Source organism: Phaseolus vulgaris, chromosome 8 (genome assembly GCF_051622355.1).
Source record: "Phaseolus vulgaris cultivar YP4 chromosome 8, ASM5162235v1, whole genome shotgun sequence".
Classification (NCBI taxonomy): domain Eukaryota; kingdom Viridiplantae; phylum Streptophyta; class Magnoliopsida; order Fabales; family Fabaceae; genus Phaseolus; species Phaseolus vulgaris.
The window spans coordinates 43,917,397-43,937,107 of NC_143505.1; the positions used below are offsets into that span (position 1 = coordinate 43,917,397).

Consider the following 19,711-nt stretch of genomic DNA (forward strand, 5'->3'; position numbering starts at 1 on the left):
AAGCCACGTGTCGAGCGATGGGTGAGGGGTTTGGTGGAGCGTCAGAGAAGCAGAAAGTACAACCGCTTGGAATTCTGCGTCAGTGCCACGTAGATCGGTGTTGACGTGACTCTTTCAGTCTTTTCGCTGGACAAGTCTTCGCTTAAGACTGGGGGGCTTGTGTACCGCCCTGGTAGTCGGAAGTGATGACGTGGCATCAAGCTACAGTGTAGGCGTGTTGACAAGGCGCCAGATTTGCAGAAGGGAAGGAAGTCGGGGGGCTCGTGTAGTCGCCAGTTGTTAAGTTGGCGTGCTCCGATCTCCAGCATACCAGGCGATTGCCCAGTTGAAGATGAAGTCGCCAGATGATAAACTCAGGCGACCAAGTGATTGGAGATCGCCAGAGCAAGCACATCGCCGAAGATGAAGGTGGTGTAGATTATGAAGGCGGCCGGCGAGACCACAGGGAAGGTGTACGAGAGCACCCTAACTCGCCAATTCCAGTAGAGATCGCGCTCCCAAGTTAGCTATGCACTGGGCAGTACCATGCATAAGTAACTTAGCCAAAAAGAGAGTCAGAAGCAGCGCCCAAGTCAAGGAGGCTCCAGATGATGGCACGTGTACGACTGGATGCGAGCCACGTGTCCAGGTCTGTAACTGCCAGGAGAGAGAAAGTGACCAGGTATATAAGAGTTCTCAACGAACTTTCTGAGGTACGCACGTTCAGATTATACTCTTTACGCTTGCGAGTTCTAGAGCTGACTGTGAGAGAGAACATTGCACGGTTCCTTGAGAGTTCTCGAGTGATCTTGCTCTTAGTATTTGGTGGTTCGGTCACTGACTTGGGCGTTGGAGTGCGATCGGCCGCAGCGGCGCCGCTCTGTTTTTTTGCAGGTGCTTGAGGTGGATCTTGAAGAAGGACGGAGGTTTGAAGCGGTGCACACGTCGATCCTTTGACGAGGCAGGTTCCAGCGTTCTGGTCAACAGGCAGGATCACTTACAACCCAATAACTTTTAAATAATGAAATTATATTACTCCCTTCTCAATTTTATATTTTTTTTCAATGTCTTTAATGGAACAACATCATCTTGTGTTTGGGCAGGGGATGCAAAATCTCTTATAAGACCTGGAGATACAACTTTAACACTTAACACAATATCACTCCTTCTGTCAACAATGTGAGATTGCAAATCATTGGACTCATTTGATAATTTAGTAAACAAATCCTGAAATATTAAGTACCAAAATTTATATGCTCCATTTGTAGCAACCACAATAAATATTATAAATTATTCATTTGAATCCAACAATACCTCCGTAAATGCTACTGAGGAATTATCATCTTGAACTGGTTTTTTACTGGTTTTTTACTGCACATCTGTTTGTTCTGGGAATAAAGTTCCTTGACAAGATAACATTATAACACTATACACAATGAATTTCACAATAAATTGGACAAATGCAAAAAAAAGATGGACAAATATTTATCTATACATACCACACTGTTAAAACTAGCATCAGAATATTTTTGGATAACATTATGATCAATACACAGTTTCTTGACACGAAATGAGTGGTCAAACCTATAGTTTTGATCTTTGGTACAACTAACTTTAAAAAGCACAACTTTATCAATCAAGACAAAAAATTCTTTCGGCATTACACCAGTGGCAACATTCTAAATACATAAAAATATAGCAATTAATATATATACATTATATAATTGAACCAATAAAACATAAATTTAACAAAATTGACCTTGTTATGACATTCAAATACTTCATCACAAGATTTACTGATGAGTGTAGTTGCATCCCTGTCAAAAAGCACAAAAGTGATGGAGTCAATAACTCAAACCTTGAACTTACCAGCTTCGAGAGGGAGTTGTTAACTGAAGTGAACGTTGCCCCTGCCCAACTGCATCCCAACAGTTGGGCCTTTGTGAGGGCCTTCTCCATCCTTTGCAACCATTTTGGCCATCCACCCACTGTAGATGTCTTTCTTCGAAGCCAAAAATCCTGGGAAGAACCTCTGGGTAAGCTTCAGCGGGGTGACAGGAAGGGTCATCCTTACACTGTTTCAGCAATCTTACAAGGGTTTCAAGGGGAAATTCTTCAGGATGTGCTGCTCTGAGCACGACCGCACATCCCTATATGGGTTCCCTTTGTACTGGGTGGGGAAATTAACCCTCAAGAAGGTCAAGACTCTCGATGAGCTATCCTCTGCTAATCGTGAGGTATGCCAAGTGCTGGCTAGCCTTAAGGCAGTCTTCAACACCGTTGAGCTCATCAAGAATGAGTATAGCCCATCAAGACTTGCTGGCTACATCGGTATAAAAACCTGCTTGTGACCTTTCTCTTAACTCTACTCTGCTTTGCTCTTACTTATGCATGTGTTGATTTCTTGTCTAACTTTGTCTTGCCAAGTTCTCATCTCTCCTTGTTCTGGGTGTAGGCATGATACTGAACAAAGAGAAGCGCGCAAAGTTGGTTGAGGTCTTAGCTCTTCGTGAAGAGGCGGCCACTGGTGCAGGAGCCCCAGCCCTTTCTGCTTCAAACATCGCACCAGCCGCACCTTCTCCTGCCCCCTCAACCCCCTTGATGTCGTGCCTCTGGCTGCCGTTGGGGCTTCTCCTACTCCAGCCCCCCTTGTGAAAAGCAAGAGGGTGGTGGAGATTGTGTCTGATGATGACGCAGACACTACAGACGACCTTGTCTTCAAAAGGCACAGGGTGGCGGTAGCGGCCACTTCACACTTTTCCTCTGCTAGGCGCCCTGCCTCGCTCAGAGATCACCCCCCAGCGCCTCATCCCCCCAAAGCCTCTTCACGCTCGAGGTGGGTGGTGAGAGCGTCCCTGAGCCTGACCCCGCCCTTAAGCGTCCCCTGGTCCTCCAACAAATCCTCAAGGGCTACCAAAAAGGGGCCATGGGAAGCTCCAACGAAAAGGTTGTGCGGGAGAGCCTGGCCCTCAGCCTTGGCGAATTCTTTGCCCAAGTTGACGCCTTCTCTCACGAGGCGGAGTCAAAAGCAAAGGAGAAGCTGGCTTTGGCTGAAGAACTAGCTCTGGTGAAGGAGCAACTGGCCCAACAGGCTCAGGTCTTCTCCAACTGTGAGACCGTGCTGAATCGGGAATTAAATGCCCTTCGCTAGGCTGAGCTGGAGACCAATAAGAAACTTTTTGACAAGAGCCAAGAGTACACCACTCTGTTGGCCTGGGTCATGCCACTACGTACCCAAGTGGTGGGACTCGAGGAGGAAGACGTGGCCAACAAAGCGAGGATGGTCAAACTCCAAGAACAAGCCACGGAGCGGGAGGTGAAGCTGGGGAAGGTGGAAGCTGAGCTCACCCCACAAAATGAAGCCCTTGAGAGGGCCAAGGCAGAACTGACTACTCAAGCTAAAGCCTTCGGGAGAGTCAAGACGGAGCTCTTCGACGATGCAACTGACGCATACGCAGCGGGGTTCAAGGACGCCCTTGCTCAGGTTGCTTGCAAGCATCCTGAGATGGATGTCTCCCCCTTTGCTACGTCGAACCACGTCGTGGATGGGCAGATCGTGCCTAGGCGCCCCCAATATGAGCTTGTGTAACTTATCTTGGAATAATGCCCCTTTAAAAACTTGTAATTTAATATAACTTGTACTTTTCTTCACTTGCCTTATTTATCTTCGTTTGCCAATAACTGCATCTTTAACTTGCCGCTCTTACCAACAGTGCTTCGATGCTAACATCTTTAACATATGATGTCCTTGACAAACTTTAAAACTTTTGAACTCTAGGTAGCACGCTTTCTCGCCCTTTGGCTTAACTGCTTAGCAACCTGCGATGGAGGTGGGGTGTGCGTGAACCTTTAACTGGCCTTGCCTTACCTCTTGTTTAGACAAAGGAAACTTCTTTACAGATCCTTACCCATGCTTTGTGGTTAGGGAGGATACACCAACTGGCCTCATCTTTGCCCCCAAGGCGGTAGAGGACTTTAACTAGGAATCCTTTCGCTGAGCCTTGGCGTTCGCGTTTGAGAGGGGGCGTCCTACGCGGGAGCTGCCCCTCCCTCTCAAGGTTTCTAGCCTCAAGGCGCGTTACTGGCCTCGTCTTTGCTCAAAGGCAAAGGAGGACTTAATTGCCCGAACCTTGTTATTCGTACTTGGCGTCCACTCTCGAGGGGAAGGCATCCAAAGTGGAAGCTGCCACTCCCTTTCGAGGTGTCTAAACACCAAAACGACAGGTTCGTCGCTGGTCGAACCCTGTTGTTCGAACTTGGCGCCCATGCTCAAGGGGGAGGCGTCCTAAGCGGAAGTTGCCACTCCTTCTTGAGGTGTCTAAACACCATGACGACGGGTTCGTCGCTGGTCGAACCCTGTTGTTCGCACTTGGCGCCCACGCTCGAGGGGGAGGCGTCATAAGCAGAAGTTGTCACTCCCTCTCGAGGTGTCTAAACACCAAGACGACAGGTTCGTCGCTGGTTGAACCCTGCTGTTCGCACTTGGCACCCACGCTCGAGGGGGAGGCGTCCTAAGCGGAAGCTGTCACTCCCTCTCGAGGTGTCTAAACACCAAGACGACAGGTTCGTCGCTGGTCGAACCCTGCTCTTTGCACTTGGCGTCCACGGTCGAGGGGGAAGCGACCTAAGCGGAAGCTGCCACTCCCTCTCGAGGTGTCTGAACACCAAGACGACAGGTTCGTCACTGCATTGTACAAAAAATTCAAGAATATTCATACTATTAGAATGGATGGCTTTAAACTAGAGGGGAGGTGAATGGTTTAAAGAGGGTTTTCGCAAACTTTTAAGCCAAGAATGAAAATACTTCGAGAAACAAATGATAAGAAATTCAGTTTGCTAAAACACAAAGCAAAAACAACAGCACCAGAAAAACAATCGGTTGTTTCGCAGAAACAATCGGTTGTTTATACCAGTTTGCAAATATTAAAACTGAATTTATAGAGATTAAGGATAGAGAGAATGCACACATATGTTTATACTGGTTCACTTTAAACCCAAAGCTACATCCAGTCTTCTCAGAAACCACTGAGGAATTCCACTAAGCAATCAAACCTAGATCACTTACACCACAACCAGGGAAGTGACCTTGATCCGCTCAAGACACACACTTCTCTTGGTCAACACACCAACACTAAGAATGCTGATCTTGATCCCCTCAAGAACACACAACACTTCTCAGCAAACACACAAGGTTTCTTTCAACAGATACAAGGATTACACTTGTTACAGAATGAAATCTGAAATCAATACAAGAGAAAATCCTATCTCACACACTTTGATCAATCTCAATCTCTAAGCAATCTCAACTCTTTCAAAATTTGTTCAAAAAAATCTCTGAAAAACTCAAATCTGTTTTTCTATTTGTAAAACAAAGTTGTTGTTTGTTATCAAATCTTAACAAACTATTAATTACATTTAAAGATTGGTCAAAGCATTAAAAACTGGAGCGTAAACAGTTGGAAAATCATTTAATGCTCAATCAAAACAAACCATTTTTTTGTTATGGTACCAAAACAAACAATCGGTTGTTTCCTCGAATCAATCGGTTGTTTTGGTTTTGAGAGCAAGTCAGCCATAAAAACAGTTTTCAACCTTTTCTAAAAACACCTAAGTATAAAACAATCGGTTGTTTCGACAAAACAACAGGTTGTTTTTCACTTAGCTTGAAAAACACTTTTCTTTTAAAAAGATTGAGAGTGTTTATGCTTTGGATTCAATCAAGAGTGGATTACACATTAAATCTACCCCAGATCCTATCTAAAGGACAACTCAGCAACAGCAGGCACAGCCAGCCTTCATCATCCATCAAAGGGTTTGGATTCTTCAAAGCTTGAACACCACTTGGTTCAACAATCTCCCCTTATTTGATGAAGACAAATCCCTGATGCTTGTGTTATTTCTGATTGAATCTGAAGCAGTTCCTGCAAGATACAGTTTTAAGCAAAGCATAGAACTTCTGATATTTGGTTAGCACAAAGATAAAAACAGAACTTCAGAACATAATATCAGAGCAAAAAAGGACAAACAATATAAAAGCAAAAACCTATAAGGTTTCACCCATACAAACTGTTTTGCAAAAAATTAAAATAGCATAATTCTCCCCCTATTTGTCTTCACAAATAGACAAAAAGAAGATATGAAAAAGATAATTGTTCTTAATACATCATATTTAAAAAGCAGAAGCAAAAAACAAGAGAAACTGATACAAACATCAAAAACAATTGGTTGTTTCGATACATCAACCGATTGTTTTTCCTCTTTACTCATCATCAACGTATTGAAGATCAAAGATCTGGTTCTGAACTACCTCAATCTGTTCATCTAAGGTCATGAAGCATGCATCCATGTTTTTGAACCTGTTATCAATGCTCTGGAAGTTGCTTACACATAGATCATGGAGATTCCTTTGGTTCTCCGCAAAGCCATCAAGCCTATTGACCATGTATCTCTCAAAAGAAGACATGGTTAGCATTCTTTCTTCTAGATTTTCAGCACCAGTACTTGGTCCAACATCTTGATTTGCTTCAGGTTGATCTTCATGTTGAAAATCCATATCATCAGCATGTTCACCTTCTTCAAGATCAGCAACAGCACTTGATGAGGCACCAAGATCACCATCTTTGCTAATCCATTTGCCACCTACTTTAGTGAATCCCATTTTACTGAGAGATCCATTGTTCAACTCTTGAGTTGACTTGACCAACTCAAATGTTTCATCCTCTAAGTTCACTTCAAAATAGAGAAGAAATTTAGAAACCAAAACAGCATATGGATAGTGATAGTCACTTAACCTCATTGCCTTTTGCATGTGCTCTTTCATGATGTGGATCCAATTTATTTTGATCTTCTTCATAATGCAGAAGATGTACACCAGGTCCTCCTCTTTAAGAACAGAATGATTGCAGGTTCACTTCAAAATAGAGAAGAAATTTAGAAACCAAAACAGTATATGGATAGTGATAGTCACTTAACCTCATTGCCTTTTGCATGTGCTCTTTCATGATGTGGATCCAATTTATTTTGATCTTCTTCATAATGCAGAAGATGTACACCAGGTCCTCCTCTTTAAGAACAGAATGATTGCTCCCCCTTGGAGTTAGAATCCAAGTCACAATGAGGGCTAGCAACCTTTCATCAAGCCTTAAGCCACCAACCGAACAAGTCCTAACTTGAGCATTTTGGTTCTTCAAACAATTCTTGCAGTATTGGACTTTGTTGAAATCCTCCACTACTCCAAGGTTCCCCTTGTTGATTCTGAGGCCAGAGTACTTAAGACCAGCTACTGCATTCCACACATCATGTGTGATCTCTATGTCTACACCTTTTACATGAGAAACAAGGTTGTTTCCCTCAAACTTGAGATTTGTGTAGAAAACTCTTATCAAATCTGGGTAGATGTCCCCCTTCATCTCCAAGAACTTTCTGAGGGATTGATCTTTGAGGAGCCTTCTGACATTTTCCAACTTTTGGCTTTTCAGCCAATCAAAGCAAACAACCTTGGGGTTGTGTATCACTTTGGTGCTAGTCTCAAACCTATACCTCTCAATTAGATCATTATCACCAGAAAACCATCCTTCCAGCCTTCCTCCAGACCTTACTGCTCTGGATTTGACTCTTCTTGAGGTGGGAGGAGTTGAGTCCATGATTGGCAGAGAAGAAACAGAGAGAAGCTCACACAAGAAATGCAAGAGATGTTGCAAGAGATGTTGCAATTGGTTGTTCTTGTGGAAGAGATCAACTGCAACAGATTTTATAGCAATTATAGAATCAAAAAGCATTCAATGACATGAGTGGGTACCAGATTTTCAGAAAGAGAAGAATTGACCATGCCCTGCACTGAAAAACGTTAGAAAAAGCAGAAAATCACATGGTCTTCACATGTGATCTTTGACTAGTCATAAAAGCTCTTAAATTTTCAAGATTGTGGAATATATTCCTTTATGACTGTTGTAACTTCCTTCTGAGCGTAATCATCTTTCAACACAGGTTCATTGACCAAGGATTCTTTCTTTAATTTGATCTGCAACAGATATAAATTCAAAAAAGAAATTAAATTGATTTCTTCACAGTGCTGTCAGACTCAAAACAATCAGTTGTTTCGAGGAAACAATCGGTTGTTTTTTCTGTAGCAGTTAAAACTGATTTTGAATTTTAACTATGAGCAGAAAGAATTCAAAGCAGATGAAATTAAACATCTTAAAGAAGGCATTTAACATGAAAAAGAACTTAAACACAGAAATTAAGAACAAAGAAAAGGAAGGTCTTATCCTTTATGTTGTTCTTTCAATGAGTCATGTGCTTTGTGATCAAGAAGCCTCTTTTAACTGTTGAGGGCCTTTAGACAGATGCAGAACATTGATTCAACTTCAATGTTGGTCTTTTTCTTCCAAGAACTTGATTAGATGACTCAGTCCTTCACACTTCTTTAGAATTCCTACACAAGCATGAGTTCAAGCAATAAGATTTGGCCCCTTCACAAATGTGGGTCCAATTGATTTCTTTTTTCATTTGGAACCTCACATCCTTTAGGAATCCATTTCATGAAGCCCCTGGGAACAGAAAACTTTCTTATTTTGCAGAATCTAACTGAATGGCCCTTTTTCATGCAATAAAAGCATGTAACAACCGGTTGTTTCGACTTAACAATCGGTTGTTTTACTGGCTTTCTTGAAAACAAATTTGAAAACGTGTCTTGTTTGTTTTGTGGATTAAAGCCTAAACCAGCCTTTCCAAAAACACAGCTTTGAGATGCCAAGACATTCTCAAAGTTAGATTTCCCTTTCGAGAGCTTGTCCACAGTATCAACAAGATAATGCATTTTCTTCTCAAGGTTTTCACAATTTTCGCAAATGAGAGTGTCACACTTGCAAGAAGAATTTTTTATATTTGTTTCTAGATTTTTGAAATCATTTTTAGATTTTTCAATCTCATCTTCAAGTGATTTTTCTCTCTTTTCCAGCCAGTTGTTAAGTTCTTTCAATCAGTTATTTGAAAGCACCAATCGATTAGCTTCATTGTGAGTTTCTTGAAAAGCTTCAAGCAATTCACTATAATTCTGTTCATTTAAAGAAGCACAAGAACTTACTTTACTTGAGCTGCAAGATTCATCATCATCTTCAGCAATCAAACAGATGTTTGCTTTCTCATCTTCACTTGATGAAGATCTTAATGATGATACTTCATTTTCATCCCAAGTTGTGTAGGCTCTCTTTGTCTTGCTCTTCTTTTCCTTGTAGCTAGGCTTTTTCTCCTTGCTTTTGTTTGGGCAATCTGCCTTTATGTGACCTTGCTCACCACAACCAAAACAAGTATAGTTATTGGAATTAAAATCATTAGATTTCTTGTTTCCATACCTATCTTTGTTGTTGTCCTTGTTGCGGTTTCTCTTCAAGAATTTGCTAAATTTTCTGGATAGCAAGCTAAGGTTTTCTTCATCACTATCATCGTTGGATTCTTGTTTGCCTTTGTGCTTGGAAGCTTTTAAGGTTATACTCCTTACATGCTTGTCATCTGAATTCAAAGCAGAGGTTATTATGTTTTTAGCAATGCAATCAAATTTGGCCTTCTTGCTTTCTGAATCAGTCCATTGAGACCAAGGATTTTCAATGGAAGATCCATCTTTTTCAAACTTTGGGACAAAAGGACCATTTTCAACTGCATCCCAAATTCCTTTGTCAAGTGATTCCACAAAGATTTTCATTCTCACTTTCCAAAATTGGTAGTTCAAACAAAAAATCAGAGGTGGTCTGTTGATTGAAGCACCTTCCCCAAAAGGTAGTCTATCAGCCATTTGAAAAACAGTTTTTAGGATAAACTTGAATAACTTTCAAGAACCAAGCTCTTGATGTCAATTATTAGAATGGATGGCTTTAAACTAGAGGGGGGTGAATTGTTTAAAGAGGGTTTTCGCAAACTTTTAAGCCAAGAATGAAAATACTTCGAGAAACAAATGACAAGAAATTCAGTTTGCCAAAACACAAAGCAAAAACAACAACACCAGAAAAACAATCGGTTGTTCGCAGAAACAATCGGTTGTTTATACCAGTTTGCAAATATTAAAACTGAATTTAAAGAGATTAAGGATAGAGAGAATGCACACAGATGTTTATATTGGTTCACTCTAAACCCAGAGCTACATCCAGTCTTCTCATAAACCACTAAGGAATTCCACTAAGCAATCAAACCTAGATCACTTACACCACAACCAAGGAAGTGACCTTGATCCCCTCAAGACACACACTTCTCTTGGTCAACACACCAACACTAAGAATGTTGATCTTGATCCCCTCAAGAACACACAACACTTCTCAGCAAACACACAATGTTTCTTTCAACAAATAAAAGGATTACACTTGTTACATAATGAAATCTGAAATCAATACAAGAGAAAATCCTATCTCACACACTTTGATCAATCTCAATCTCTAAGCAATCTCAACTCTTTCAAAATCTGTTCAAAAAAATCTCTGAAAAACTCAAATCTGTTTTTCTATTTGTAAAACAAAGTTGTTGTTTGTTATCAAATCTTAACAAACTATTAATTGCATTTAAAGATTGGTCAAAGCATTAAAAACTGGAGCGTAAACAGTTGGAAAATCATTTAATGCTCAATCAAAGCACAAACCATTTTTCTGTTATGGTACCAAAACAAACAATCGGTTGTTTCCTCGAATCAATCGGTTGTTTTGGTTTTGAGAGCAAGTCAACCATAAAAACAGTTTTCAACCTTTTCTAAAAACACCTAAGTATAAAACAATCGGTTGTTTCGACAAAACAACAGGTTGTTTTTCACTTAGCTTGAAAAACACTTTTCTTTTAAAAAGATTGAGAGTGCTTATGCTTTGGATTCAATCAAGAGTGGATTACACATTAAATCTACCCCAGATCCTATCTAAAGGACAACTCAGCAACAGCAAGCACAGCCAGTCTTCATCATCCTTCAAAGGGTTTGGATTCTTCAAAGCTTGAACACCACTTGGTTCAGCACATACTTCAATTGTAATTTTATTAGGTGACCTCGTTAAAAATCCCTTAAAAGGGAAAAGGAGCGTCCTCTTAAATTGTGTACAATGCTAGAGTTCAACTGAAATAAAACTTGAGATCGATCGCATTCTAGGTACGAGGAATTGCGCCTCCGTTTCCCAGGACCTCCGTCACCCTGAAAGAGCAGTCCACTTGGGGGACAGCTTGTTCTCTAGCTGATATGGGTGGGCCTTGCGCATTACTAGGTCGACAATCTGGAACTGCTGAGACCTTAGCTTCGAGTTGTGCTTGTACTCCACCCTTCTCTTTAACGCTTCAGCTTTAATTCTTGCCTCCTCTCTGACCTCATCCAATAGATTCAGGTTCACCTTTCTCTCTTCGATGGACACCTCAGCCACGAAGTTCTGAAATCGTGGCGAGCTCTCCTGGATCTCTGCCGAAATCATTGCGTCCGATCCGTACACCAAACTGAAGGGTGTCTCTCTGGTGGTAGACTGAGGCGTGGTGTGGTAAGCCCACACTATTCTAGGAACCTCCTCTGCCCAGGTCCCCTTGGCCTTCTCAAGCCTTCTCTTCAGACCTCTAATTAGGACTCTGTTGGCAGGCCCAACCTGCTCATTTGTCTAGGGGGGCTCAACTGATGCGAACACCTGCTTTATTCCAACCTCTGTGCATAACTTGCCCAATTGTTGGCTCACAAACTATGTGCCATTGTCAGAAACTAGACACCTCGGTAAGCCAAAATGATACACTATATTCTTCCACACGAAGTGTTGGATCTTGTGAGATGTGATTTGCGCTACTGGCTCAGCCTCTATCCACTTCGTGAAGTACTCTATGGCCACTACAAGGTACTTCATCTGCCTTACCGCCAAAGGAAAGGGCCCCAGAATGTCGATTCCCCATGTGTGAAACGGCCATGGGCTGTAAATCAACCTTAGCTCTTCTGGTGGCGCCTTGTGCCAGTCGACGTGTTGTTGACACTGCTTGCACTGTTGGGCGTACCTTGTATAATCTTCTCTCATTGTTGGCCAGTAATAGCCTGCACGAACGGCCTTCGATGCCAAGGACCGACCTCCAATGTGGCTACCACTAATCCCCTCGTGGAGTTCTGCCATTATTCGTGTACACTGGTCTCCACTCACACACACCAAAATCGGGTGGGTGAACCCATGTCTGAACAGCTTCCCATCAACGAGGGTGTATTTGGCGGAGTTCCTCTTTATCTTCTTGGCTTCAGCGGGCTCCAATGGAAGCACCCCATCAGCTAGATAGCCCCTATAGGGTGTCATCCATGTCCCCCTCCTCAACTATGCATATCTGCATTGGCTCCCCCTCCAAGGTCGGGTAAGCGCTTACACTAGGCCTTCCCAACGTCTCTTGAGTCAATGATCAATGACTCCTCGCCCTTCCACTAGTCGTACTGACCTAATGAATGCCCACCCTGTTATCAGTAACAAAAATTCGCGGTGCCTTGAGGGTTTCCTGTATGACCGTCCTCTGGCTTCCCCCATTGCCCGAACTGGCGAGCTTGGCCAGCAAGTCAACTCGGGTGTTCTGCTATCTTGGGACATGCACTAGCTTGAACACTGCAAATGAGCCCTTTAAGATCTGGACGTATCCTAAGTACACGGCCATCTGTGGATCTTTGGCTTGATATTCCCCGGTCACCTGACCTGTGACTAAAAGGGAATCGCTCTTTGCCAATAAGTTATGCGCTCCCATTTCTTTGGCTAAGAGCATCCCGACTATGAGGGCATCATACTCCGTTTGATTGTTGCTGCCTTGAAAGTGAACCTTAGGGCCTACTCAATCAATAGCCCGTTCGGTCCTTCCAAGATCACGCCAGCTCTATTGCCTTGTAGGTTGGATGACCCATCCACTGAGAGCACCCATCTGAAGTTGGCCTCCTCCTCTTGTTGTGCATCTGTCGGGGAGAGCTCTACCACAAAATCCGCATACACCTGGCCTTTGATGAGGCCTCGGGGTTCATACTGAATATCAAACTTCGAGAGCTCCACTGCCTAACGTACCATCCTTCCTGCCACGTCCGGCTTCTGCAACACCTTTCAGATAGGCAAGTTTGTCATCACCACCACTGTGAAACTTTGGAAGTAATGACGAAGCCTAAACACCACAGCCAGGGCCACCTTCTCTAGGGCTTGGTATCTCACCTCCGGCCCTTGCAATACTTTGCTCACAAAGTATATTGGTTTCTGTACTTGGTCCTGCTCTTGGACGAGGACCAAACTAATTGCCTGCTCCATCACAGCGAAGTACAATGGATCGGCGTACCCAACTGTGACTTGCACAACACGGGAGGGGTAGCTAGATACTCCTTTAACTTAAGGAATGCCTTCTCGCACTCTTCAGTCCACACGAACCAGTTATTCCTCCTTAAACACTGGAAGTAGGGGTGACCCTTGTCCCCTTCAGCTGATACAAACCTGGACAGGGCGGCCATCCGCCCTGTCAACTGCTGCACCTCCTTCACCGAGGTCGGGCTCCTCATGGCAAGGATTGCCGCACACTTCGCTGGGTTCGCCTCTATCCCACGCTCGATGAGTAGGAAACCCAAGAACTTTCCTGCCTCGACCCCGAACACGCACTTCTTAGGGTTTAGCTTCAAACGGTACTTAGTTATTGTCGCAAATAGCTTTTCCAGATCAGACACATGTTGACCCCTCGCCTGCAAGGTCACCACAATGTCATCCATGTAGGCCTACACATTCCTGCCTATCATGGGTGCAAGGACCCTATCCATCAGCCTCTGGTAGGTAGCGCCCGCATTCTTCAGCCTGAAGGGCATCACCGTGTAGTATTAACAAGACGTCTCGGTCATAAACGTTGTCTTGCACTCGTCTCTGGGTGCATCTTAATCTGGTTATACCCAAAGAAAGCGTGTAAGAAGCTAAGCATCTTGCAGCCTAAGGCGTTGTCCACCAAGGCGTCGATGCTTGGTAAGGGGTACGAATCCTTCGGGCATGCCTTGTTGAGGTCGGTGAAGTCCACGCACATTCTCCACTTCCCATTGGCCTTCTTTACTAAGACCACATTTTCCAACCATTCAGGGTATTGGATCTCCCTTATGTGGTTGGCACTCAGCAATTTCTTTGTTTCTTCCTTGATGACCTGCCGCCTCTCTTCGTTGAACTTCCTTCTTCTCTAGCGGACGAGTCTGGCCTTGGGGTCCATGGTGAGGCGGTGACACAGGTAATCTGGGTCTATGCCTGGCATGTCTGAGGCGGACTATGCAAAAGCATCCAAGTGTCGTGCTATCACCCCAGCAACTTGATCTTGCTCAGCTTGGTTCAACAACTTACCAAGCTTGAATGTTCTGCCCCCGATCTGTCTCTCCACGATATCCCCTGCTGGCTCGGGTCGCCTCTCTCGAGCGCTTTCTTCATAGGAGACCCCTACGCGGGCGTCTCCGTCTCTGCTAGGTGGGTGCTCGGTAACCATGAACACCCCCCTCTTGCTCTTGAGGTTGTTCTCATAGCACCTCTTAGCCTCTTGCTAGTCCGACATGATGGTTATCATCTTCCCACTCAAGTCCAGCAACTTCATCTTCATATGGCGTGTTGATGCTACCGCCCTTAGCCTATTCAAAGTTGGTCTCCCCAACAAAATATTATAGGCGGAGGAAGCATTAACCACCAAGTACCTTATGTTCTCCGTGCGGGATGCAAAGCCATCCGTAAAGGTGGTCCTTAGCTCCAAATGCCCCTGCACCTCCACCTGGTCTCCCGCGAAGCCATACAAGCATCCAGTGTAAGGCCTCAGCTGATCGGGAGACAGCTGCAGCTTATTAAAGGTGGACCAAAACATCACATCCGCCGAGCTGCCTTGGTCTACTAGCACTCGGTGCACCTTCCTTCCCGCGGTTACAACAGAAACACCACAGGGTCGTTATCATGAGGAACGACGTCTCGAAGATCGGCCTTCGTGAAAGTAAGGTCGACGTTGAGCACGTCATCCACCGCTTGTGCCTCTACTGACATCACCGATCGTGCATACCTCTTGCGCTAAGAAGCAGTGCATCCTCCACCTAAGAAACCCCTGAGAAGGTGTGGATCTATCCATGTATGGGCATCTCGTGCCCTTGGTCCTCACCTGATGCTGCTGAGGTCTCAGTCCTCTGTGGCTCCGCCAGGTAGTCGTTTAGGAACCCACTCTTCACCAGCTCGTCCAACTGGTGTCCTAACGCTAAGCAATTGCGTATGGGATGACCAAATGCTTGGTGAAACTCGCACCAAGCCTCCTTGTGAGGTCCCAGCTTCTTTTCAGTCTTGGGCGGCATCTTCAACCTCTCTCCTATGTTGGGCACAGCTATCAAATCCTTCAATTCTACCACAAAATTATGCCTCAAAGGCTTATTCTCCCTTGCGCGCCCCCTGGTCTGAGGCTTCCTAGGCTCGTAGGGTTGCTTCTTCGCGGGGCTCCTCTTCTCTGTTGTAGCCTCATGCACTCTTATTGGTTGTGCATGCACCGGCACTCATGGGCGCGTGGGAACAACACGCGCACACTTCTCATTCATCTCCCCTTCAACTGCGATGAGAGCCACCGCTCGACGCCTTATCTCAACGAAGGTTTTGGGGCGACTCCTTTCTGAACGCGTGAACCATCATTGTTTCATCCTTGGTGTTAAGCTTCACCACCTGCGCCCCAAAACGGTTAAAAAACTCATTCAGCGACTCACCCTGGTATTGTCTTACATCTAAGAGATCGTAAGAGTTGGGTGGGGGGGCGCGATTCGCAATGTACTGCTCCCTGATCAATTTCGACAATTGTGCGAACGACGTCACGTGGCCATTCTGGGGGGCTGATGAACCAATCCATCGTCGTCCCTACCAGCGTGCTCATGAACAACTTACACCTTACTGCATCAGAACCACCAACCAGCATCATCTGCGTGTGGAAAGCTGTGAGATGGGGCTCTAGATCCTCCATCTTGGTGAACGTGGCTTTCGGTCCCACAAACGTAGCTGGTATCACAGCATCCATAATCGTCTGCGAGAAAGGCATGGGAAACTCCTTGGGAGGAGTCACACATTCTTGTTCCTCTGTTTCACGATCCCTTGCCTGGTTTCGCAAATCACGCCACAACCCTTCATTGGTTCGGTGTAGCTCTTCGTTTCTCGCTCGCGACGCAGCCAGATCAATCTGGATGCGTTCTTGATCAGCTATTGATGTTGCCATCGCTTCTTGAAGGCCCTACATCATCTCCATAACTTTTTGCAGGGTAAGACCTTCTCCCCCGATTGGCGCAGCGGATCCTTGCCTCGTATTCCTCATCTTGATCAATTCTTGATGAATCTTGGTGGATCTTTCTCAGTTCTTGCAGTTGGGACAGTCGTTTTAGATCGTGCCCCACGGTGGGCTCCAAATGTTCTCGCCGGTTGACCTATAGCGTCTTCGTGCGTCTACGACAATCGCGCGTCCAAGAATCCCTCCTCCTTACGTGCCTTTCCAATGACGAAATCACCTGAAAACAAAGAGACAAAGGGCATCCTCGCGGCCGTTTGCACTTTGACGCTCAAGTCAAACACCGAGCAAAGAAACACCAAAAACTCTAGAACTCTAAGAGCTTTGTGTAACTGTGTGTCTTTTCACATTAGAATTGCATACCTTATTATGGTGGTTATTACCCTTTATATACTCTTTAGTGTTTTTGCCCCTTTCGCTAACTGTGACTTAGACTTACCGTAGGTGTGTTTTAGCGACACTATCACCCATTCTTAGGGCCATCTAGTCCGTAAAACTCCCTTACTGAAGTGCAACCCCCGCGGGATGACCACTTGGGTGCCAACTCATGCACCCAATCTCTGGGCCATCCGCCCTGAGAGTGTCCTACCTTATTCATGTGTCATGCATGCAGATCACCCCTGGGACGTGACCCTTACCACTCTTCCCCAGGGGCTCTTTGATTGTGGCGCACCCTACCGCCTCGTCCACACCCCATGCATGGACCCTCTGTGGCTTTGACTTCTCCCTTACTGAGTGCTAGAATGTGGCTTGGAAACCACCTTTTTCGGCTCAGCTTTAGGAGTTGGGTTGTCGAGGTCCGAGGCCTCCACGCCCCGCGCCTTGATGTTGCCCCCTCCTCGGCTACCCTCACTCGCGAGCTTCCCGAGACTCTGACTCGTCCTCCCAGCTTCCTAGTGGACCCAGCCTTCGGGGGCCCACCAGGACTTCGGTCAACACCCCGGTCCGAGGACTGGTCGGTACAACACACAACCAATAGCAAGAATCTTCATGCATTTCACTTGGATTTGGAGACATCAAAGCACCTTATTCAACAAAAATAACATATGACTTTGTGATTTCAAATTTGAAAATAGCTATTAGTACTAACATAACCTAAGCAATGTCAGAAAAAGAACCAAGTTTGAATTTTGAAATTGTTAAATACCAAAACATGAAAGAAGTTAACATCATGAATCAGGAAACGCTTAAAGGAAAAGGAAAAATTGTTCAAAGAACAAAAACATAGAAAAGATGTAACACAATTTGGGAAAAAGACCTACGAATACTAACATAAGACAAGCAAAACAATGTCAGAAAAAGAACATACAACAAAACCAAATCAAAAATATTTTGAAATACTCAAAATCTTAAAGACTTTGAAAACAAAACATAGAAAAAAAGTAACACGGTTTTGGAAAATAATCACGAATATTGACATAAGGCAAGCATAACAGTGTAAAAAAAATACAACAAAATCAAACCAAAAATATTTTGAATTACTCAAAACCCCACTAACTTTAAACACAATTAAACACAAAAATTAGTTGATGACTCCTAAAACGATTAAAAATAAACAATAAGTCTATAAAAACATTAAAACCACAAATACTAAAATAAGGCAAGCAGAACAGTGTAAAAAAAAACATACAACAAAACCAAACCAAAAATATTTTCAAATACTTAGAACCCTAATGACTCTGAAAACGATTAAACACAAAAATTAACTGATGACTTCTAAAACGATTAAAAATAAAAATTAAGCTTTAAAAGCATATATCTTTGAGAGAAAGACTTTGAAATACAGATAAATAGCCGATTAAAAGTTAAACCCATAAATACTCATAAACCCTAATTAGTAAAGGATTAAAATCAAACATTAACCTTAAAAAAAACCAATTTCAAATCATAAGTATATTACCACGAACAAAACCATGGAAAAGATGTAACACGATTTGGGGAGAAGAATCAACAGATGCCTCAGTTTTGCTTTTCCAAGCGTACCAAAAAAGGCCAATATCTTCCGTTGGCGTGGTTGAGGATACGATGGTTGAAGATACGATGCCTTCATTTTCACAAAGAAGGAAGTTATGAAAGTATAGGTGGTTGTGATAAAAGAGAGTAAAAGAAGAAAGGGCAACGTGAGAGAGGACGAGCTATGAAAGGGTTTCAAAATAGCGAAAAAGAAAAGAGTGATGAGAGAGGGTGAAAGAAAAAATAAGAAAGTTGAGAGAGAGTTGGGACGGGTGAGATAAAAAGGTAGAGTAAATTTTTAAAAAAAAAAAAAGATACGTGTGTTCCTCATAGTGCGTCAGATTTCACTTTCACTTTTAGTTAAATCCAATTTTGATTTATTTTTGTTGGATTTACCGTGTGTTGACACATATAAAAAGCTTCCCAAGAGGCCTCTATTTATAGTATAGATAGATTCTCATAACCTTTTTCAGAAAACAAACTCACCCTTTTACAGGTTTAAAACATAAATTGTTTTAAAACAAAAATAGGGTATTGTCAAGGAGATCAATCGGTTAAAAATTAAAACAATCGGTTGATTTTACTTAAAACACTTAGTTTGTTTCATAAATTATTTTTCTTAAAAGGAAAGTGTTTATACTGAAAAAATCGTATATCTTACATATTAAAATATAATTTTTCATAGATGAAACACATTACAGAAAAATCTAAAACATTTTAGGATTTTCAATCAATTGATTTACAAAACAACTTATAGAAAAACTGCACCTTTCTAGTAAGAAAATTTTAACCAATTGAAAATAGTTTCAATCAATTAAAAAACTATAGCTTTCTAGTAAAGAAAATTATAATAAGTTGAAAACAGTTTTAACCAATTGAAAAACTGCAAATTTCCAAAAAAATAAATTAACCATTTGAAAACTTTTTTAATCAATTGAAAAAAAAAAATTAATCAATTAAAAATAATTTTAACCAATTGAAATTATTTTGTTCTTGGACCCTTCATCATTACAAAAGGAAAAAGATAAATCAAGACAACTAAAACAAAGCCTAATGTTAGATTGCTTGAGTTATTGTTATTTATGAATGCATTTTTTCTTTGAAATTTAAGTTGTATTTGTTTTGATAGTATACTTAATGCTTAATGATGAGCAACAACCATTGATTCCTTTGGAGTATCAATCATGTTAGAAGACGAGTTGATGTATCTGAATTGTACACTTCTCATTATAAAGAGTCATTAAGTTTTTGCCTAGCATTATCAAATATTTCATATATGTCAATTAATATTTCAAATCTATTATTAGCATTTAAATATGTTAAACATTATCATTTATGTCATATGCTTAGAAGTACTTTTCTATCAAATCTAAGAATCAAAATCATGAATAGTTTCAAACTTTGAGAATAAAATGATAATATCAATCATCAATCAAGAATCAATATAAATATGTGCCTGCAACAATCTCCCCCTTAGCAATTTCCCCACTGAGAATTAAACTTGTGACTTTGACATTGATACCTATTGTTG

At 42.7% G+C, this 19,711-nt stretch overlaps 1 protein-coding gene across 3 annotated transcripts; it reads right to left on the bottom strand.

Annotated features, from left to right (window-relative positions):
* Positions 1-6,009: 6,009 nt before the first annotated feature.
* On the bottom strand, positions 6,010-18,440 carry LOC150025592 (uncharacterized). Of its 3 annotated transcripts, none has more exons than XR_016515225.1 (3): positions 18,128-18,440; positions 9,065-9,489; positions 6,010-8,413 (listed from the first exon to the last, which is right to left on the bottom strand). XR_016515225.1 is itself a non-coding variant. In XM_090294648.1 (3 exons), the coding sequence occupies exons 2-3, from the start codon at positions 9,767-9,769 to the stop codon at positions 8,405-8,407; spliced, it is 714 nt and encodes a 237-aa protein (XP_090150774.1). In that variant the 5' UTR covers positions 9,770-17,252; positions 18,128-18,439; the 3' UTR covers positions 6,010-8,404. The 3 variants fall into 3 exon arrangements, 2 of the variants coding, with proteins under 2 accessions (XP_090150774.1, XP_090150773.1); XM_090294648.1 differs by having other exon boundaries at positions 9,065-17,252; positions 18,128-18,439; XM_090294647.1 differs by having other exon boundaries at positions 6,010-17,252.
* Between the last annotated feature and the right edge of the window lie 1,271 nt (positions 18,441-19,711).

Coding starts and splice junctions, on each gene's coding strand:
- LOC150025592 (XM_090294647.1), bottom strand. CDS start 9,769: ATGGCTGATAGACTACCTTTTGGGGAAGGTGCTTCAATCAACAGACCA.